This window comes from Branchiostoma lanceolatum, chromosome 5, assembly GCF_035083965.1.
Source record: "Branchiostoma lanceolatum isolate klBraLanc5 chromosome 5, klBraLanc5.hap2, whole genome shotgun sequence".
NCBI classification, from domain to species: domain Eukaryota; kingdom Metazoa; phylum Chordata; class Leptocardii; order Amphioxiformes; family Branchiostomatidae; genus Branchiostoma; species Branchiostoma lanceolatum.
Window position 1 is genome coordinate 4754229 of NC_089726.1, and position 23217 is coordinate 4777445.

Here is a 23217-nt window from a genome sequence, read left to right on the forward strand (position 1 = left end):
ACAGCCACTGTTTTCACAAAATCGTCAACAACCCACACGGATTCCGTTACTCCAAGGGACCAGGATTTTCCTAATCTGTCGTCTGCAATGTCAACAACAAAATCAACGTGAACAATACGGATCAAAACTGACACCTTTAAATCATTGAAGTGGAGAGAAACTGTAGTTTGGTGGTCACAAGAACTACGCAAGTTTTTCTTGAAAAAAGTACGTAAGAAGCAAGTGGAACTCTTTAAGATATGGAGGCTGTTATTTCAATTCTTCATCATACAAGAATGCTTGAAAGAGATCAAAACTAAGCACAGCCATGTCAGAGTACGATCTTGAATTTGAATAATTTGTTGTAAAAATGCTGTCCTTTCAAAAATACGTTTTCATATCCAAGCAGTCTTCTTATACATGGTATAACATTATGTGATGTTACATAAGTTTCTGTAAATCTTCAAATGTTCACGGTGATTTATTTTCGTGGTGGCCTCTTAATTGAGAAACCATGACACCGTGGATGTGTGTTTCCACTGTGTGACTGCTGTGTTAGAGAATAACTTACTGACTTGACCTCCTTAGTTAAGTGAAGTCTTTCTCCACCGCTCAAACCACTTTGTCAGCCTAGAATCATCTGTCCTCCATTACCATAGAGAAAAGTTTAGGCAACATTTTGTCCCCCCACTGAAAAAACTATGAACTAGTTTGAAGACAACAACAACGTTAGAAGTTACTGTGAGTTTTCGCCAAGTCACCATCTTCAATGATATGAAGTCAAGTCTTTTTGTCACACAGGATAATCAAAAGTACTTTGTATTCATGCACTGAATTGTTTTAGTTGATTATAATATGAGATATATTGAAGGACAATAAGCGATGTACTATAATGTACACATGAATATACTAGTCGATATTTTGTAGTGGTCTGATATGTATCAATATGCAATGTATTTTAGGGTAATCAAGCAAAAGTCATTTTTGTTACAGGTAAATATTGAAAGAAAAAAAGATCAGCTTGGTCAATTTTCAGCAAATAGTTTGTCAGAAAGGGCATGGATTTATATGTAAAAGTCTGGAAGTGAAATATATAATTTCGGTCATTAAGGTAAAGTTCAGTTTATTTTGATTTTTAGTAGATCTATGGTCAGCATTACTATGTAGTATTCTATGCTTAGCTTTTCTTCAAAATATGTATATGAAGACATACAAATCGACACGTTTGAGCAGTTTTGAGGCAAGGTTATGCACTTGAAGTGAAGTACAAAAATGTATTGAGTATTTTTTTTACTCAAGTTTGTGAATATTGATACTTGCCATCATATCATGTTAACATCAACTTGCATTATTTCGCCGGGTACCCTAAGACCGCCACGATTTAAACAAGCCAGCAAATTTTAAGAGATCTACTAATACAGCATCAGTAATCCCCGAGGTATGCACACTTCAGATATCCAGGTGTTCAAGACATTCTTAAGAAGGCCTCGATAACATATTTTTAAAATGTGGCGGTCTTAGGGTACCAAGCAGAATTATGAGTTGACATTTGTGCACTCAAAATGTGGTCTGCCTTATAAGATGTTTGTAAGAACACCGTAATTAATAAGAAACATTCCTTCAACTTAGATTTCACTTATTGGATATGTCTGGAATTTGAGATTGTAGATTAGTTGATCACAATACGTCAATATAATACTACAAAATGAAGTAGTATGGGCAAGGTTTATGATGACAGTAAGATAATGATATTGATTAAAAATGAAAATATTGCAACTTTGCTTGAAGTTGTGCTTCTTCTGTTGAGTCACCCTATTTTGGTAGATAAGAGTGCATGTTGTTTTTAGTTTTTGCTTTCCCGGGTAAATATACTCAGTACAGAAAATGGTTAAAAAAACGAAATTCTTGAAATGTGGTTTTACTTTCCCAGTGACTTGTACACTGTGAAATTATGACACTGTAAATATGCATTGCCATTGCATTTGTACAGTAACTGCACAGTATCGTTTTGATAGTAAATTTAATCATTGCGAAACAAAAATTTCATAACAAAACAAAATGGCTATACAGTATAATGTGACATTAAATGGTGACTTATCTCTTAGCAATAAGTAATCAATTATGTCCAATTGAGGCTGTCTCCATATGTCTTAAAAGCGACACTTTGCCAAACACTTACTAATTGCATGTCAAACCAAACACTGTCGGATTCTACGTCGGACATCAATGTGACGACAATACAATTAAGTTTCGGATCGCATTTGCAACACTGTAGCAGCGACACCTAGCAGCAATGCGAAGTATACCAATCATTATTGCCCCAAGGAAGATGACAGACGGTCACCTAAACGTCGGCTCTTGAAAATAAGTGGTTTGTTCATAGTTCTTCAAATACAACAGCGCATCACACTGGGTTCTATGTTGCAGTAAAATGAAAGCTTGTTCATGCAATGAAGCATTAAGACACGCAAGTTAAGTTTAAACCTGAAGTAAAAATTAAAGCTCGTTCATGTAGTAAAGCATCACTGGACGATGAAATATAATTGTTCATGGCGTCTCTTGCGCGAAGACAGCTGGTCCAGTTGTTAATGCTGTGGATGAGCAGCATCCTGAAACATGAAGAGATGAAAATGAAACACTAGTGCACCGTCTCATCGATATACTAACAACCGAAAACACACATGCACACACACGCAAACACATGCACACACACACGCACGTAATCACTGACACATTCGCACACGCGCATACACACACACACAAACACACGCACGTAAACACACACACACATACACACATACATACATACACAGACACACACATACATACATACACACATACATACATACACACACACACAAACACACACACACACATGCGCGCGCGCACACACACACACACACACACACACACACACACACACACACACAAAATGTCTTATGTTCACAGTGCAGAGATAATGTATAGTTGACATATATTACCTCAGTCGCCTCCGTCCGGGCGCTGGTGGACCTGAGCGACAACTTCCATCACAGGTTCGTCAACTGCACGAACACAGCAAAATGGCAGAAAATTATTTGAAATAATTGAAAATTCCTCCACACCAGATTCGAGCATACATAAACTTAAGTAGTACACGATATATCAGAGCCCACAGACCTACTTTGAACAGAGACGGGGGACGACACAAGTTATCTGGCACGTATGACCCGCTACTGCGATCACGTGTCGCTGACGTCACGTTGCAGTAGCCGGATTCATTCCGTGAACAGGGTTGATGGAGTCAACCGAAAATTTGGGGTAAGTCCCAATTTCTCTTACAGTGTTGGACGAAAAGTTTAGTCTTCCTAATATTGTACACGATATGTATAGATATCGTAGAGGCAGAGACTATATGTACATGTCCAAATGTACTTGAATATTCTGTACATTGATCAGTTTGTTCATGGCTCAATACATCCTATCAATAGCTAAATATTTACTTGACGTTTTGTATACTGTAAATGAATTTAAGTTTTCGTGTTTTTTATTTCGCGGTAGGGAGAAAATGGCCTGTTCGCAGTTGTTTTAAGTTCGCGTTTGAAACAATAGTAGCGCTACAGTCAAAGATGGGCAAAAAGTTTTGCGGTGGTTTAAAGTTCGCGTTGAAGAGTTCACCGCGAAAACCGTGTACATAAAACCACCGCGAACATTTCTGCATTTACAGTACCATGCATGGCTGGAGGTCACACGAGATGTTCACAGTGCAGAGATTATGTATAGCTGACATATATTACCGCGACGTGCAGTGGTTTTAACGATTTAAACATATTGATGCGATGTCGTTATAAAGATGCTCATGTGAATTTCAAGCGGCTTTCCAGCATGAGATTTGACAGAATTTAGCAGCAATTGAGCGAGTCATGAAACCTTGCTAACCCGCTAACATGGAAGTCGCAGTGGTCAAGGCTGGATGCATACGAGTGGTGATCAATAAGTCTTCGGCTTCACCCAAAAAGAAGGTGCACAACTCACATTTCGGGGCATAATCATGTAGTAACATCTTTAAGCAACATCTAACGTTACCAAATTTCAAATAGTTGCGGTCATTACTTTCTAGTTGACGTTCATTTAAAAATCAGTAGGTAAGTGGCGAGAAAAACAAGGTTGAACCTGCATCAGAGCTGTACGTGTGGGTCAAGTTCCTCAAGCCATGAATTGGCGTGAAATCTTCCAAGACATTGTCAAAATGTTTGATGAACATTCTGTCCTTATTTGAACTAAAAAGAAGAGGGTAATTAGTAAGTTGGCCTGCACACCTCTGGTCGCAGCTCTATCCTCCATGTCTTTATCATTCTACCTCACATAACGCTACTGGGTGTCACCTGCAAAGTAATGATCACAATGATTTGATTTTTGGTAGACATTCATGATTTTTTAAACTTTAAAATTATTCCCCGATATTTGAGTTCTTGCACCTTCTTTCTGAGTGAGGCCGAGGGCGTATTGATCACCCCTCGTACACAGAGCGTCTCAGTATCACACTGTCAGAGGATGCATACCTGCCGACACAGCTCGCTCTTTGCGGTCAAATACGGCTTCAACGCGCCGGCGATAACGAAACCACAGGCCCTCAGCCCCGTCGGACATGATGGCTACAGTCAGGGCAACGATCAGCAGGACGGTGAGAGACCTCTTCATAGTTTCACCTGTACGGTTTTTTGATTAGGAAAAACTTGTCATATTTGTGTACCGAATCATCACGAAGCGATAATGTTAACTTTTAATACGTCTACTCTCTCTCTCTCTCTCTCTCTCTCTCTCTCTCTCTCTCTCTCTCTCTCTCTCACACACACACACACACACACACACACACACACACATACACACGCGCGCGCGCGCGTGCACACACGCACACACACATACAGACATGCACACATACACACACACACAAGAACGCGCACACACATACACACCCGCGCGCGCACACACACACACACGCACAAGAATACACATATGCACACACGAACACACACACACACACACACTGAGCAGAATTTCATTGGAAACGTAAAGGTTTGTCGTCATATCATATATCGTTGGATTTGAATTTGTATTAGCGGAAACTTTCTTGACATTTCGTCCGCATTTGAAACGGTTGAATCAGCCAAGGACATTTATATAGGATGTCCTTGAATCATCGGAATGCGGCACACCTAGCCCCACAAAGCACATGTACAGCACATTTCTACACAGGGTATACAGTCTAATTCTGCTACTGATCTTCCGTATTCGTACAAAATGTTTAAAAAAAGCGACCAAACACCCACCTATTTGACGAAAAGAGGTAAGATTCTGACGCTGGCGGTGGTATGATAGAATGTACAGAGTTGGGTCTCGACTGACGTCACAAATTGTAAAGGGTCATGGGGAGTTGAAGAACAGGACTTTTTCGCAACGAACGAAGGGCTGGGGGCAAAAGTAAATGTCAGCGCACATGTAGTGTCTTAAACTCTGTAGCACGATGTCTTGTGACGTTGTGTTTTTGTTTACATTCTACCGTCTGAGTCCCGCTGTTAGAGACTTTCTGTTCCACGTGTGTTTTGAAGTACACATAGCACTTGGTATTGGTGTGTTTTCAGAGCAGGATGAACTTTACAAAGACCTGTTGACATACATTTTGCCCTCACCCACCCAATAATAGTGCGTGAAACTCTGTAGTGCACAAATAAGTGCTATAGTTACCTCCGTGAAACCGGAGGTATTGTTTTCGGTGTGTGCGTCTGTCTGTTTGGCTTTGTAGCTAAAGCATACAGAGCGTTTTGAGATTTCATCCGAATGCATTCTTATGGTATTTTTCTGGCATTCAGTCTTCTGTGAGCTATATACACTTATTTGAGAGGGTCAGAAGATCGCTGGATGTCCAAAAACGCTGGAGCTGCGATTCACTGAAATGCGAAAATTGCTGCGTCCGCCGCCATGTCGTTGTCCCCATGACGTCATGGGAGTCGTTCATTTCTGGCACATCTGTGGCTGCGGCGAAAATGTGAAATCCAAACTTCCTTATGGCCATGGCCGCCACCAGTATTGAAACTGAATACTTCATGATTTACTCTTACTAGGAAAGGGAATGTCGCTATTTTATACTAGGCTCACATTTCCAAACCGGCGCACGATTCAGAGCTTATGGCTTTAAAGTTTTCGAATTTGTAAAATCCGCTAACGTCACTGACTGAACTAGTACTTTTCGGTCGTACGATTGTCTTTTTGTGGTAGGATCTTTAGCGAAGCAATATATAACAGACACACAAAGGAGAATAAGAAGATATAACAGAGACGATCAATGATATATGACAACGTGTATCATCAAAAGACAGCTGAACTTTTCTGTCGCGAAAATTACTTAAAATGATAGCTAGGGCAGCGCAATACAGTTAGCAACCAAAGAATTAAAATGTCTGGCGAACCACAATATCAAACTTACTGCATTCATGGGGCACTGCAGCTGATTAGATCCTTTCTAATTATTGACCAATTAAAACTGATCATGGGAGTCTTTCTTATAATAAATCTAATCATCAGAGACGACCAATCACGGAAAGTGCATTTTTGTAACCAACGACAACCCAGGATTTTCGTCGATGACCAATCGCAGACCAGTGGTTTTGTATTACGAATTCCGCACCTGTGGCAAACTAACATTTATATGAGTTGCCGAGTCGCTTGTCTTGTCAGTCGATTCTAGAACCACCAAAGACCCGGCACTCGTCTCTTCTACCAACATCGTACCGTAAACCGACATGTCTGGACGCGGCAAAGGAGGCAAGGGGCTGGGGAAGGGAGGCGCCAAGCGTCACCGTAAGGTTCTGCGTGACAACATCCAGGGCATCACCAAGCCCGCCATCCGCCGTCTGGCTCGCCGAGGCGGCGTCAAGAGAATCTCCGGCCTCATCTACGAGGAGACCCGCGGTGTTCTGAAGGTGAGACCGGCACCTGGCTAGGCCGTGAATCGAACCTGGCTACCTTAGGACATTCTTGCATCTTTGGTGTTACTTTCAAGATAGACCACGGAAAATTTGAGATAATCTAGAGTTAAACGGGGTATGTACGCGAAAACCTCATGAAATTTGTGTCAAGTGATTACATTTAAAGTATTCTTCAAATTGTTTCGAATAATGAAGAAATTGTTATGTTTTTTACTTCTGTGGAAAGCGTTTTCAGTCGTTTTAAAGTTGCTGACCGCCATATTGGTGCATTTGATTTGCATTTCAATGGACCGTAGCTCAAACGTGCAATGCGTTTAAAAATTTGATAAAAATAAAGAAGATCCCCTAGATGTCTGAAAAAGCTTGGGATATGATTCACTGAGATGTAAATACTACTAGCTGAGCCCGCCTCTATGTCGGTGTACATGTCCTTACGTCACGTGAAATTTTGCACGCTATCATTGGCATTGACAAGTTATTCCTACAGGCATGCACATGGTTCCAATTGCGCTTGCGCAGGCGTAATTTGAACCATGGGCATGCGTAGTCTGTATATCTTCCACGTTGCCTGACTGCTGTTGTACATCCCCACCCAGGTTTTCTTGGAGAACGTCATCCGCGACGCCGTCACCTACACCGAGCACGCCAAGCGGAAGACCGTCACCGCCATGGACGTGGTCTACGCACTGAAGCGGCAAGGACGCACTCTGTACGGCTTCGGCGGATAGAAGAACGTTGACTCCCAATGACTATCTAACAACAGAATCAGACTCTATTTTTTTGGTGACAATTTTTTTTCAAGATAATTACAGATAAATCTGCATTCACTTCACTCAGTATAACAAACCTTTTCAAATGTTATTCCTATTCAATTTCACTTTATGCAAATGTTTGAAAGAAATGTAGCTGGTTTTAAAAAGAGAATGTTATCTCCAATCGTATGCTGTCTGTGTGAGTTAAACTGTCGTTGAAACGAAAATGCAATAAACGTCTTTTTATCGGCTGAATCTATTCAACATTTTGTTCTGTGTCTTAATTTATATATAATTATGGTATATGTTTAAAAGCAAACTCTCGTAATAGACCGATCCTGACTGCCCATCACAATTAGCAGATGAACAAATAAGATAATAGGAGATTAGCGGTTTTGACCAATTAGAGAGTGGCTGCATTTCCGTCAAATATTTGTATTTCTACGTTTTGACAGGTGGGCGACAAGGTGAAAAAAGTGGTTATTTTTTTTAGATTATGCAACCAGATAATATGAACGTAAATCCCCCGGCTTTGCACAACACGAGGCTACCACCGCTGAGCGACCAAAAGTTTGACTGATTGCTCAACGAATCTAATACGAGAAGAATTTTTCTTTCATGTTTTGTTTTCCTTTAGTGAAAACTTAAAAATGTTGAGCATCATATTCTAATTATAGAATCCAAAGTCACAAATCCAATTTTGGTCACCCCAGCAATGGTAGTCTATGAGAAGGGGCCCAGGCAATTCAATATCAATACATGGCAAAGTCGTATAATGATGGTCAATTCTATCATGTTTAATGTTCAATACCTCTCCTGAGCTCCAGCTATGTATTGTACATATCTAGTCACATTTCTAACAGTTAGGTAAATGTGTAAGCCATTTCATCCGTGGTTAAATGCCAACGATATCGTACATTTTACATTTTACAGTTGAGTTTGTAGCAAGCAAAATCTAGACTTTTCCTGAAAACAGTGTTAGTTCCATCATGAAGTTATAGCAAAAGCATCTTGAAACAATTCTTCCTTACAGTGCTTTTCTGTTTCCTAAAAAATCTAAAACTTATTATCAGGAAGACTGGTAACTAGCAGTTATAATCAAATAAGCCAACACAGGGGATTGTAGGTAAGGTCAGGGGTCAAGGAACTAAGGGCCGAAACCTTTGACCTAAACCATAATGCATCATTACTGCCCATAAGGATACAGAACTGTGAAGTAGCTTATTACAAACGTGAATTACTGTAACAATAGAAAAGAGTTTACTGCCCAAAACGTTAGATAACTGGAAAGCAAAATACTGAACTTCGTTGCAAGTTATATATACCAGAGTGTCTTCTGTCAGCAATGCACTTCCTATTGTATTAAATGCTGTGTTTCCATGATTAACTGAGTTTAAACACTTCATTACGTAACTTGCCTAAATAACTCATTTTTCTTACTATTAGGCCACACTGACTTGATGGTATGGATGACAGTCGTATTTTCATCTGTTTCCAACAAAAAATTACTACCATAACGTTGCTGTAGATTAAAAAAAGCTGCAAAATGAGCAAATATATGCCGTAAATTGCAAAAGAAGAAAAGGAATACTAATATCGTAGAATGCTAGAGTCAATTCCAAGGTGAAAGAAGATTAAGAACAAAAATAATTTATTGTTTGCTATATCATAATGATGTTCTTTGTGTTCAGTGATCTGTTCAACCTTCTTAACCAATCAAATTTCATGAAAAAGGCAACTTTTTGTTGCCCGATTTCTTTTTTCGCATGGTCGCATCAAGTTTTGGGCTACCCAGAGGATGTCAGCCATATAATCAAATCAGTATGGCCTTTAAAAAAAAAAGCTGTTTACAGGACATTTTAAGATTTTTCAGTACTGAATGAGGCAGTTATGTTTAAAACACTGGTTTAGGCAAGAAAGTACAGATTGAGGTTGACAGTTTTTACGAGTCAGCACATTGCCTTTTAGTTTAAAGAGAAACAAGCTGATGTATCTACATGTACATCTGTTATCTAATAGAGATAGTTTTGCCTTGACTATGAGTAGTACTTGTGTGTGTGCCTGCCTGCTATTCACTAATATACACAATGCAGTGTTGCCATACATTCTCCGTGCTATTTCTGCCTGTGCGTCTGGAAGGGGCACAAAGCGGTATTGGTAAAGGGGGTGAAGTCTGCCATCTCTGTTTGCCTTGTTTCATTATGTTGTAAATGTATTGTTGAAAATTAATGCATGTATAGAGCTCAGTTGCACAAATACTTTTCAAAATCTTAATCATTATACTAAATAAAACCAAATAAAGGACATGAGGTTCCAAATGTTGTTTCTTTTGTCAAAGGAGAAAAAAAGATACTGTCACATATCTTGAACAATCAGCAAGTTCTAAATGTTAACAGTTGTAATAGTTTCCATCTTCCAAATCACATGATCTATATATCATTGCCTATATTTGGCAATTTTTGTTACTGCTGCATCATGGGAAGAAAATACAAGTCAATGGCACATCCTACCAAGTAAACTGTTCTTACTCTTTAAGCATTGTCCTTATTCACACAAAGCTTTTTTTTTCTATGATAGCAGGAAAGCAAAAGAAATCTTGCCTGTATCTTAGACAAATATTCAAATGCCATCTTTTTCTTACTACCTGGTTAGCTGCAGTAGCAGCTAGAGGAGCAAGGGGGAAGCACTTGAGCACTTAGGCAGTGAAGGCAGACATTTTTTGGCTAGAAACAGGTTGAATTTTATCCTAAATTTTCTTTCCTAGACTGTTTTTAATAGTCACCTCCTCTGCAATTGACTTCCTTGCACATTGGCCTGAGCATGACACTTAGGTTGTGAAGGTAGGCATTTTTATTTACTAGAAACAAGTTGAATTTTATCTTAAGTTCTCTACACTGTTTTTAGTGAAGCACATTGGCCTGAGCATTTTGTGTTTTTCTACAGTGTTTTCAGTAGTCGTCTCCCCTACTGATGACCTCCTTGCACATTGGCCTGAGCATGACACTTAGGTAGTGAAGGTAGGCATTTTTATTTAACACAAGTTGAATTTTATCTTAAGTTCTCTACACTGTTTTTAGTGAAGCACATTGGCCTGAGCATTTTGTGTTTTTCTACAGTGTTTTCAGTAGTCGTCTCCCCTACTGATGACCTCCTTGCACATTGGCCTGAGCATGACACTTAGGTAGTGAAGGTAGGCATTTTTATTTAACACAAGTTGAATTTTATCTTAAGTTCTCTACACTGTTTTTAGTGAAGCACGTTGGCCTGAGCATTTTGTGTTTTTCTACAGTGTTTTCAGTAGTCGTCTCCCCTACTGATGACCTCCTTGCAGGTTGGCCTGAGCATGATGGTGTGCTCGAACTGCGCGGTGTAGCAGCCCTTGACGTCGCAGAGGGGCGGGTACGGGTCCACGATCCCCGAGTCGCACAGGTTCTTGAGTGCCATGAGGTACTTGGTCTGGCCGAGGCGGTCGAGCCAGCGGCGACAGAACGCCAGCGTGCCGAAGTTCTGGTTGATCACACCCAGGAGCTGCTTGGCACGCTGCATTCTGGGAGGACAAGAAGTGTGGAAAAAACAAAACAATGATCAACCTAGCCTGGTGGAATCATGTTTATAGCGGCCGCCCATAACCGGACAGGCCATAGGTAGGGGCCATGAAAGTCATGGACAGCGTGAGTTTGTGTTATATGCCCGAGCACATTGAGCCTTGACCATGTGATTATTTCTTCGGAAGCGTTCGGGACTTATCGGTCAGAATTGCGCATGTTTGGAAGATCTGAAATGATGGCTGGCCTCCAAGTGCTCAGATTTTCAATGACTTCACACCACACAACGACATCACATTTTTTGCTCCTTGATGGTTGATATGCAATGGGATGGTGTTATTAAACTTACTATAGATAGAAATCACTAAAAAATTTATTTTGAAAATATGACTTTCACACCCTAATATTGCTTAGGTTGCCTTTAACATAACGCAAGCCCTTAACATAACGCAAGCCCAACAAGCCACGTCTATATACAGCTATCAAAAGGACCAATGAGAAGAGCAGACCACTAACATAATTGTAGATAATCATAATGAATATGACAGTAATTTGTTAGTTACAGGTATAAGTCATCTGTGACAAATTCTTTTTCATTTAAGTGTCAATCACTATGAAAAAAAGGGAACAAAATAGAAATTGCACATAGGGTTAATGACCAAGCATCTATTTTTCTATGGTGTTATACAATGCCTGGCTAGCCCTACAGTTTTAGGTTATACCAGATACCTGCAAGTTTTCAAGTGCTCTGTTCTATATTATGATATAATGGCTATGTGGACCAATCAGAAGCCTCCATTCTTACTTGCTTTGCCATAGTGAATAGGAGGCTTGTAATTGGTCCACACAGCCCAGATGAATAATAATGTAGAGGAGAGGGCTTGAAAACTTGCAGGTACATCTGGTATCTGCTGCTCTCTTTTTTTGTTGTCAATTTGTTTGAGGGTGTGTATGGGGTTTACTCACCTGAGTGGTACATGGCCAGCCTCGAAGTTCTTCATGTAGTGAGAACACTCCATGTCATCGTGCACCACGCCTTTGCCTGTGCTGCCGAATGTCTCTATGGCATAGAACTCATTCTCCTGCAAATAGAATACATTTTCTTATTGCCATGAAACGGGATGTATTGCTCTTCGTGTATCTATTTGTGTGTGTGTGTGTATGCTCTTAGTGTATCTGTTTGTTTGTTTGTGTATGTGTGTGTGTGTGTGCGTGCATGCTTTACTCAGTGGATAATATTACCCACTGCCCCTATGGCCTCAAAAAGGCTATGGGACCACCTTTTACAGTATATTACAAGAGCCGACATTTCCGTGACCACATGACACCTTCTTCAAGGCACTAATGACAGGTTGTACTGTACTTCACACTACAGCTAGGTGTCACCGAAATGTTGGCTCATGTAAATACTGTATCTGGGTGTCAATAAGAACTCTGTTATACTGTCAATCACTTCAATATAGCGGTATGAAAATAAAGCGGTTGGGGGAAGATGGAGTAGGACACGTCACTTAATTCAAACCGTGGAAACAAAAATTGCTGTTAATGATCAAATATTTGTGATGATGAAATTTTAGCTGTTGACTAGAGACCGTTGTCAAAATTAAGTTACAGTCAACAAATGAAGACTTGCAGTACTCAAAGAATAAGATACATACCTCCATTCTCGTGGCGTCCCCTCCCTTCACAATGGGAACTGTCTTCCCCGCATGGATTCTGTACGGAGCGATGGAGTGTCCGTTCAAGTTCCGGATGGGCTTGACTGAGGGCAGAAAACATGTCAGTTTCATACCAGAAATGTTTGGTTGTGAGTGGGAAAACAAGACATAGCTATATAAATTTTCAGCTTAATATTCAGTTCATGGTGATCATTAGTTCAGTACCAAGGAGAGGTCCTGTCACAGATATGTAACAGTTGGTGATTATCAGTTCAGTGCCAAGGAGAGGTCCTGTCACAGATATGTAACAGTTGGTGATTATCAGTTCAGTGCCAAGGAGAGGTCCTGTCACAGATATGTAACAGTTGGTGATTATTAGTTCAGTACCAAGGAGAGGTGCTGTCACAGATATGTAACAGTTGGTGATACTCAGTTCAGTACCAAGGAGAGGTCCTGTCACAGATATGTAACAGTTGGTGATTATCAGTTCAGTACCAAGGAGAGGTCCTGTCACAGATATGTAACAGTTGGTGATTATCAGTTCAGTACCAAGGAGAGGTCCTGTCACAGATATGTAACAGTTGGTGATTATCAGTTCAGTACTAAGGAGAGGTCCTGTCACAGATATGTAACAGTTGGTGATTATTAGTTCAGTACCAAGGAGAGGTCCTGTCACAGATATGTAACAGTTGGTGATTATCAGTTCAGTACCAAGGAGAGGTCCTGTCACAGATATGTAACAGTTGGTGATACTCAGTTCAGTACCAAAGAGAGGTCCTGTCACAGATATGTAACAGTTGGTGATACTCAGTTCAGTACCAAAGAGAGGTCATGTCACAGATATGTAACAGTTGGTGATACTCAGTTCAGTACCAAGGAGAGGTCCTGTCTCAGATATGTAACATTTGGTGATACTTAGTTCAGTACCAAGGAGAGGTCGTGCCACAGATATGTAACAGTTGGTGATTATCAGATCAGTACAAAGGAGGTTGTGCCACAGATATGTAACAGTTGGTGATTATCAGTTCAGTATCAAGGAGAGGTGCTGTCAGATATGTCTATAGTTGGTGATACTCAGTTCAGTACCAAGGAGAGGTGCTGTCAGATACGTATATACTTAGTAGTTGGTGATACTCAGTTCAGTACCAGGTATATTTGTATGCAACAGTATGTTGCATGCATTGAAATTGTAAGGAAAATTAGCATCAAAGTCACATATAGTACATCTATGATAAGTCTTCATCTAAGTCAAATTTTTATCTTAACAGTTACGTACTTATACTGTTCTCTGTACAATATGATTGTATCCATTATTAAAGGAAGATAATTACGATTGATGAAATTTAAGTTTCCAAACTTTCTACACTTAGTGTATATTCTGACTTCAAAGTATTGAGACAATTTTATTTACCTGTGTAAGTTTTGCCCCCTAGTTCCACTTCGTAGGACTCCATGACTTCCTGTATTCTCTCTCCGATGTCGCACAGTCGAACATCGATTCCTGCTTCCTAGAAAGAGAAACAAAAAGTTTTTGAAAACACTGTAAATTGTAAAAAGCAGCTGCAAAATGAGCCAACATACATGTATGTCACAAATAAAAAAAGAATATTAGGAAACAGATACCAATGTCGTAGAATGCCAAAGTCAAAGACTACATGTAAGATGTGAAAAAACAAAAATGAAGAATCTATATTTCGGTATACCATACTCTGTGTGTTAAGTCATTTGGTCAACCCTCCTCACCACTTAGAGTTATACAATACACAGAAAATTTTGTTTCAAAATCATTACCCCCCACCCTAGTCATGGGCCAGACCCCAAAATCTTACACAATTATCACTACCACCTGAGGTGGCAAATTTTCCGCATGAATTTTGAAAAGCAAGGTGTCTAAGGAATATATTTTGATATGATAGCCATCACAGAGAGCTTTGACCTAGCTATCTGCCCTTGACCTTTTGACCCCTACATGGACCCCACTGACCTTGATTCCAGTGTTGGTAGCGTCCTTCACGGCTGCCAGCAGCTGGTCATACTTGGGGTTAAAGGTCACGGTGAAGGCACAGTCGATGATGTGGCCTGATAGCAAGGCAGATGGGTGAAGACACCATCAAACATCATACCAAACTGCCAGAAGGGCTCATTAACATAATCTATGTACCTACTTCAAAAGTAGCTGAAACTTGCTGTCAAAGCTGCGTTTTAACAATCATTGAAAAGGAAAATTTGATTTATCTATAACTCACTTGAAAATAATTTTGGAAACAAAATAATGGTACATAATCATGGCAGATTTCTGTAAGTTATATATCATTATTCAAAAACTATATAATATATACATTGAAAGTATCATATTCCAACTCCTGACTATTTCAAAAAGTTTTCCAAATCAGGGAAACACTTCTATGGGAAGTTGAAATGACAGTTGAAATATGTAAAAAGTATAAAATCTCTTAACACATGATTACAAAGAATCAAAAGCAGTTGCATATGACAACCCTTGCGGTGACTTGGAATGGACTCTTTGCTTTATAAATTAATTTCTCGAAGCAGCCATACTTCTCACTACATGTACATAGGATACCTGCATGGGTGACAAACAATTTAAAATGATATAACAAGGACATCTGGCCCAATACATGCTTTATGAACTTGTATACATAGTTACAGACGCATAATTATGACATGAAATTCACATACACAATCATGTGAAAATCTACATATTATGCATGTCCTTACAGTTAACAATATAGGTCTGCTCAGTATTATGGCTATGACTCAGTATGAGTCAGACCTGTACCTGATGTCACCCGCCTCATTAACATAATCTATGCACTACCTTGAAGTATACTTAAATGTCAATACTAACATTGCCAGCATTGCTTTTTTGGTTTGCTTGCTTAAGTAATGGTGACTTGGAAGTTCTAAGAGCAAGAAAATCACTGCTGCTAAATTACAGAACTAAGAAACTTCACTATGATGTTATGATGTTCAATATAAAACCACAAATATCGGAAAGGCGGGTTACATCCATGACTGGGAATACTGTCTTCATTGTTTATTGTAAGATCTAAACGCATATTATTTTTTGGACGCCCAGACTTGGCGCTACAAAAGCTGCCTGTGTGGGTGGAAAATAACCGAAAAGCAGGTCACCACTAAAAAAAAAAACGATGCTGACATCTGACCTATTACAGCCAGTAACAGTTAATTGTGCTGATTTGCTTTCTGACCACATGACATAACCCATCTCCGAGTAAGTTAGTTTAAAACTATATTGGCGCTTACCGTTCACGTGAGTGCCGAAGTCAATCTTACAGATGTAGTCATACTGCAGTACGGCCCGACATGGTCTTTCCCCAGTTTAATTTTGACTTTAGATGTGAGTTTATGTAAAGCTAACTCTTGCAAGGGGCTTACCGTTCACGTGAGTGCCGAAGTCAATCTTGCAGACGTCGTCATACTGCAACACGGTGTCGTCGCCGGCGTTGGGGGTGTAGTGAGCGGCGCAGTGGTTCAGCGAGCAGCCGGTGGGGAACGCCAACCCGCGCTTCAATCCATCCTCGTTTATCAGCTTCCTGGAGGCGTCTTCCAGCCTCTGGCTGTAGGGAACAAATAAACATCTTTAGCCTGAGTGTCATCCTATCTAGTTAGTCCCATGTATGCGGGGCTCCCATACAGTGGTTCAGCGACAGGCAACAGACCCTACACCAACAGTTTGAGATGGCTGACACTTGTTTATCAGCTTCCTTGACGCATCTTTTAGCCTCTGACTGTAGGAAACAAAAGAAAATCCTTAGCCTGAGTGCCATCCTAGTAAGTCCCAGGGCTCCCATACCTTCACCAACAGTCTGAGATGGCTTACACTCAAACTGTTATTGTTTATCAGCTTCCAGGACGCATCGTCCAGCCTCTGAGTCTGACCGTGGGAATAAAGGAAAATCCTTAGCCTGAGTGCCATCCTAGTAAGTCCCAGGGCTCCCATACCTTCACCAACAGTCTGAGATGGCTTACACTCAAACTGTGATTGTCTATCAGCTTCCTGGATGCGTCTTCCAGCCTCTGAATGTGGGAAAAAAGGAAAATCCTTAGCCTGAGTGTCATCCTAGTAAGTTCCAGGGCTCCCATACCTTCACCAACAGTCTGGGATGGCTGACACTCAAACTGTGATTGTCTATCAGCTTCCTGGACGCGTCTTCCAGCCTCTGAATGTGGGAAAAAAGGAAAATCCTTAGCCTGAGTGTCATCCTAGTAAGTTCCAGGGCTCCCATACCTTCACCAACAGTCTGGGATGGCTGACACTCAAACTGTGATTGTCTATCAGCTTCCTGGATGCGTCTTCCAGCCTCTGAATGTGGGAAAAAAGGAAAATCCTTAGCCTGAGTGTCATCCTAGTTAGTTCCATAGATCCAGGGCTCCCATACTCCCCCTTCATCAACAGTCTGAGATGGCTGACACTCAAACTGTAATTGTTTATCAGCTTCCTGGACACATATTCCAGCCTCTGGCTGTGGGAAACAAAGGAAAATCCTTCAATCCCTTCTTGACTTATCCTGTTCAGTGTTCTTGCCAGCAGAGACTGAGCATACAGTGTAGGACCCCCTATCCTGTGATTTGGAGCCCCTGTGCTGTCATCTTGACCCATACATGCTGTGTTTCGACCAACATACGGGTGTTTCTTTCTGGGGAGAAAGTAACCCTTCATAAGCCTATCAAAAATTAACAATATTTGGCTTTAGAATGAGGCTGTGATGGAGGGAAATCTTAACATCACAAAATTTTTTCACTATAATTTTGTGCAAGTTTCGTGGAACTATTGACTATCTGAGGAAATCATCAGGATGTTTTTTCTATCAAGGGGACGGAAAGGTTGAAATTTTTCCACATCCAGAGCAGGAAAATTACCTATCCCTCATTCTTCAACCCAGCGGGGGTGTCCCTGTGGTGTAGTGGTCTGCGCTTCTGTCTCTCACCACATCTGGTTCAAATTATTTGGACCAGAAGGACTGGGGTTCAAGCCCCTAGGTAAAACACCACTGGACAAGAGGCGCATTGAGTCATACCAAAGACTTATAAAAATGGTACATACTTCTGAAACAGTATGGAAATTAAACACACTTCACTGCCAGTGGACTAGCCCCCTGCTACAGTGATTGCACCACAGTGTGGCCCAGGGCTATGAAACGGAGATGGGCACCGCCCTATACATCAATAATGTGGGAGGATTTTAACTTTAACATTCTTCAACCCAGTAATCCATCATCATTCATCCTTCCCTGCCTCTCTCCCTCCTTCGTTCCTACTCACCAGATGTCGATCATGGTGAGTCCCGGCTTGATGAAGGACTGGACGTGCGAGCGCACCTGTCTGTGCGCCTCTGCCGCCTCGCGGATCTCGTTGTACAGGTCCAGCTGCGAGCGGTCCAGCGCCTTCTTCTCGCTGTCCGTAGATCGATCTTTTGCCGAGCGACTGGAAACAAAGGTAACTTTAGAACATCTGACCCAGTGAACAGTGTACTGTGAATCATTTTAATATAGCTGCAGGAAAATATAGTGGTTGGGGGAAAACGGAGTAGGTCACGGCACTTAGTTTTAACGGTGGGAACAAAGATCACTGTCTCAAATATTAGTGATCAAATATTTGCTGTGATGAAATCTTAGCAGTTAAGTATTTTCAGGTACGATATTGGCATTCTGACAGTTCTATTGGGTGCCTAGATTGTCGTTAGGCAACATGGGTGGCAATTTATGCACGGTTGTGGCTGTAACTGTGGCATTTAGTGAAATGCTTTCAGTATTTATATTGCACGTCGTTCGGTAATCTGCTGGGAACATATCGGAAAATCATCGTTGCACAGTTATTCATAATCAAGGAACTTCATGTCAATTAAAGGACGCACACTTCTACCCCTCTAAGCAACTGTCATATAAGAGTACAAAAATATCTAGGTGCAACAGTGCACTCACAGTCAAAAATTAGGGCACAGCTCCAATTTTGGGTGCACGTGCACCCAGTATTTTGAGCCCGGATACCTAAACTCATGTTTAGGTTCAGATTCAGGTCCAGGTTCAGGTCTGGACTTATAAGTCGGGACATGAACCCATGGCACATGTGTGCTAAAAATAATATTTTTTTGTACATATAAAATTGCATATTGGCATAGGTTTTATTGTTTCCAGACATTTATTACTTGAACCTAAACGTCCAGTTCAGGTCTGGGGTTTAGGTACGCAGCACTACAATTACAAATCTGTCAGTCAAAGTTCAACTCACCCGTCCACAGTGACATCGGGATATTCCATTATCTGGCCCACGGGGAACTGTCCGTCCGGGAAGAGCTGGGAGACGGGGATGGTGGGAGGGTCCGTCTGTTTGGAGGAAGCTTTAGGAGCTGCCCCTCCCTCTGCTGGAGTGGTACCGCCCTGCTCACCACCCTGGCCTGAGGGACGAACAAATTTGAATCTCAAAGTATAAAAATTCGATGACAAAAACAAAAATACCATTATATAAATGGCACAAATAAAACACTAATTGTACAGAAAATTTGGAAAATTGAAACATTTGACCTTTCACATGGTGACCTTAACCATAGTCTCATCTCCATTTCTCCCTTGGACCACACAGGGCCAAGGAGTCTTGTCTACTGGTACTGGTATTTGTCCAACTGCCATACAGTTCTTTCTCATAAGTGCTGAGTACTAATTATAAGCAGAGATAGCAGTACATATACATGTACTCCCTATGTACCATTTTTGACCATCTTTGGTATTCGGCTGGGGTTTGAACCCATGACCTTCTGAATGTAAAGATAACACAGATCTTTTCTCCTAAGGTTCTTTGAGCCATGACTTCCGTATCTGTATCTATATGTAACACACCAGCTTCGCAGGCACGCAGCGCGGGAAGATGACTCACCTCCCTTCTTCTTTCTGCGTCTTTTCTTCTTCTTCCCCTCCCCTCCTGCCGCCTCCTCTCCATCTGGGATGGGGAAAAATGAGAACATTTTTAAGAGCTGTTTTACTGTAAAGGTAAAGTAGTCATTATCAACTGAGGCATCACCCAGGGCTCGAAATACTGGGTGCATGTGCACCTGTGTGCACCCAAAATTGGAGCTGTGCACCTGATTTTTGGCTGTGGGTGCACCAGTGCACCTAGATATTTTTGTAGGCAATACGCATTTGACAGAATATTCTTGAAATGTAAGTACTGTACCAGAAAAAGCAATATAATTTGTAACAGTTGTACTTTATTTGATGTATCAATTTTGAAGTTAGATGGCATTGAACTTTATGGGGTTAGATGCACCAGTGTACCTATTTCCAAAAATGAATTTCGAGCCCTGATCACGCTTTTTCCAGTAGCTTAGTAGTAGTGCAATGTGGCCTGTCCAAGGCTCATATTTTCAGCCAAGCACACTGGGTCACCCGCATCCTCTTCTCGATAAATGTGTTGGACTTGGGTTCTTTTGAGTGCAGATGCTTGATGCCTGGGGCGAATGCCTGAAGCTCCCTCATAGTCATACACAGGGTCGCAGGCTTTACGCCACCATCCAAAATGACAAATTCAACCGTGCAGGAATAAGTGCACATGAGAGGCTGCATATTAGTAACTGCAATTTAACAGCTAACTGCACAATTCAGTTCCCCAGTATTAGGCAGTTACAACAGACACAGGTAACCTGAAAGACAAACATGAATAAAAAAGGTTGTTAATTGTTTATTGGTTTGGCTGTTCTGGACACACAGCCAGGGTTGCCCAACTAGCCTGTGGCTATTACAAAGGGCTCGCCCTGCTGACATAGACAGGACTGTACAATGGAATTTTGACATGGACATGGTTGCTGTTCTGGACACACAGCCAGGGCTGCCCAACTAGCCTGTGGCTATTACAAAGGGCTAGCCCTGCTGACAAAGACAGGACATTACAATGGAATTTTGACATGGATTTAGCATATCGAGCTATAACAATATTCTAGATACATGTACATATCAAAAACCTTTGTATATAATTATAAATGATTCAAAGGTTCAAATTAACATTTGTGAAACAAACAAACCAACCTTCGGCTCCCTGCTCCTCCTCCCCCTCTTCCTCCCCTGCCTTGGGTCCGTTCTGCACCTGCGCGGCCGCCAGCTGCTCCGTCAGCTGCTCTGTTCCATCTGCAGGTGCATCTCCACCCTCCGGCTGAGTCGGGCTTCCTGTAGAAATAAAGTCATCATCATCATCATCATCATCATGAATGAATGACAGGTTTATTCAGCGAATGAATACAGGCCCTGATATCTCTAGTGACCCCCGCCCACCCTGACAGCTTATATCAGCCCGCTCGGGGGTGGCTTTACAGCCTTGGATTAAATTAGCTTGGCGGTAAAACTCTCTATGGCAGCTCAAGTAGATAAGCTGCGAAATTCTGTATGGCAGCAAAGTAGACAGGCTGACAGAAATGGATTAGTAGAGCAGACTGGGCCCGGTAAAACATCCCTAAGCCGACCCCTAGAGACTGGGACGAGGCTACCCTGAGGCTGAATTTGCAGGCTCGTTTACGACATCAAGATTTTGAATATATCTGCATATCATCATTATCATCATCATCCCCCAAACACAATGTAGGGTTGGAGTTGAGGTCCCGGCCGGCTAGGGCGGGCAAGCCTCCAGCCTGGTACGGTAAGACTCAACGATGGGAACCGTCACAACCGTGCCAGGCAGGGCATTCCACTGGGGAATGGTACAGGGGAAATATGAGTATACTGTTCTAGTCTCAATTCAAGTTGCAATCTGTGAAAGATGCATTTGCATGAACTCACCAACTTGTGAAGTTGCAAGAAAGGAAATTAGCTGCTTCATACCTGGTCGATCAACTCAACTCTTCTCTAAATAAAACATCAGACAACAGAGCTCTACTACTAGTACTTCTAGTAACGTCAACTGTCATAATTCCAACAGACACGGCCACATAAAAAAACAGTGTTATCCAGACCTTCTCAAGAACACCTGGATATCTGAGGTGTGCACGGGGATTACTGATGGTGCATTAGTCTACTCGATATTTTTATATGTACTGTTTTTCTTAATGTGGCGGTCTTTGCATTGGGCGGGGCACAAAAAAAATACTGGGGGGGTTGACGACACCCCAATCTGAACAGGCTTCAACACCTTAATTCCAGAATCCTGGCTACTTCAACCCCCTTAATCCTAGAATCCTGTCCTATGTTGTCAACCAGCTGCAGAGGGGGATTTTTTTTTGTGGAACGGCACAAATTATCAGGGTTGATGTTAACATTACATGTAATGCAATTCTATTGGCTTCCTTTCTGAAATACAACACAAGGGCAATCAAGTCGTGAAATCATTCATCAAACACTCCCCTCAGGCTATACATAGTCGTATTCTTGTGTAATATGGTTGGGAAGGGGGAGGGGGGCGGCCCAGTTGTGTGCTACTCTTTTAGATATTCCAGAAATTCGTCCATTCCTCAATCAATCGTGTTCGTTCCCAGTTGTTTGATTTAATCGTAGTCTAAAAAGCCAAAGTGGGAACTTAAAATTTGTTGTCAACAACTAGATGTGATTCAAAATCACTGAAATCATTTATAATTTTGCACCGTTGCGCACATCTCGTATTACTATTATAGCCATTGCAAAGTTGAGATGTATACATGACTTGCATCGCAAGTAGAGACTTACAGATAGCTACTAAACACATGAAGTTGGACTAATGTTCTCATGACTCAAAATGATAGTCTTAAGCCACTAAAAAAAATCCTAATTTGTAGCGTTACGTCGCAGGACATGCTTTTACAAGACATGACGAACATGCGCATCTGGGAGCAGCCAGAATACCACGTGCGTTTTGGTCCTGTAATTTGATACCCACTCACCTCCTTTCTTCTTTTTCTTCTTCTTCTTTTTCTTCTTCTCTCCCTCCGTCTCTCCGACTTCTTTCCCGCCTTCTTCAGGCCCGTCTTCGCGAGGGGGATCGCACTTTTCCTCCCCCAACTCGAGCTCGGTATGGACGGCCGCCATGTTGAAAATGGCGTGATGAGGAACAGAGTCACGGTGTAAAGACGCCAGCTACCAGTTTCAAACTGAACTGCAACGCATGGGCCTTGTTACGGCACTCCTAGCTGTTTATGCCTACCGTATACCTGCCTACCTGCCTTCGTGCACAGGCCAAAAACTGATTATGACCCCTTGCTTTCCAGGTGGATCCTCCAAGATGGCCTGTCCCTTACCCTAGCCTCTGCTTCCCGAATGTTTAACTCAGTGTCCTTCACAATTTGGTTTCCATTTCTTAGGTGGTCTTCCCCGGGACTGGGGGT

General features: G+C 41.5%; 2 protein-coding genes and 1 long non-coding RNA gene across 3 annotated transcripts; 1 reads left to right on the top strand and 2 right to left on the bottom strand.

Annotated features, from left to right (window-relative positions):
• Nucleotides 1–1984: 1984 nt before the first annotated feature.
• LOC136434541 (uncharacterized) lies at nt 1985–5400 on the bottom strand. The gene is made up of 4 exons (XR_010755756.1): nt 5289–5400; nt 4521–4667; nt 2961–3023; nt 1985–2588 (listed from the first exon to the last, which is right to left on the bottom strand). It is a non-coding gene; the product is annotated as an uncharacterized lncRNA (long non-coding RNA).
• Nucleotides 5401–6673: 1273 nt separating this feature from the next.
• On the top strand, nt 6674–7955 carry LOC136434540 (histone H4). The gene is made up of 2 exons (XM_066427410.1): nt 6674–6938; nt 7541–7955. Exons 1-2 carry the CDS (start codon nt 6759–6761, stop codon nt 7670–7672), a joined length of 312 nt encoding a protein of 103 aa, XP_066283507.1. The 5' UTR covers nt 6674–6758; the 3' UTR covers nt 7673–7955.
• A 517-nt stretch (nt 7956–8472) lies between these two features.
• On the bottom strand, nt 8473–22960 carry LOC136434521 (methionine aminopeptidase 2-like). Its single transcript, XM_066427379.1, has 11 exons — nt 22777–22960; nt 20960–21097; nt 19815–19877; nt 19173–19338; nt 18207–18368; nt 16320–16501; nt 14884–14978; nt 14311–14407; nt 12900–13003; nt 12208–12323; nt 8473–11243 (listed from the first exon to the last, which is right to left on the bottom strand). The coding sequence occupies exons 1-11, from the start codon at nt 22919–22921 to the stop codon at nt 10991–10993; spliced, it is 1521 nt and encodes a 506-aa protein (XP_066283476.1). The 5' UTR covers nt 22922–22960; the 3' UTR covers nt 8473–10990.
• Between the last annotated feature and the right edge of the window lie 257 nt (nt 22961–23217).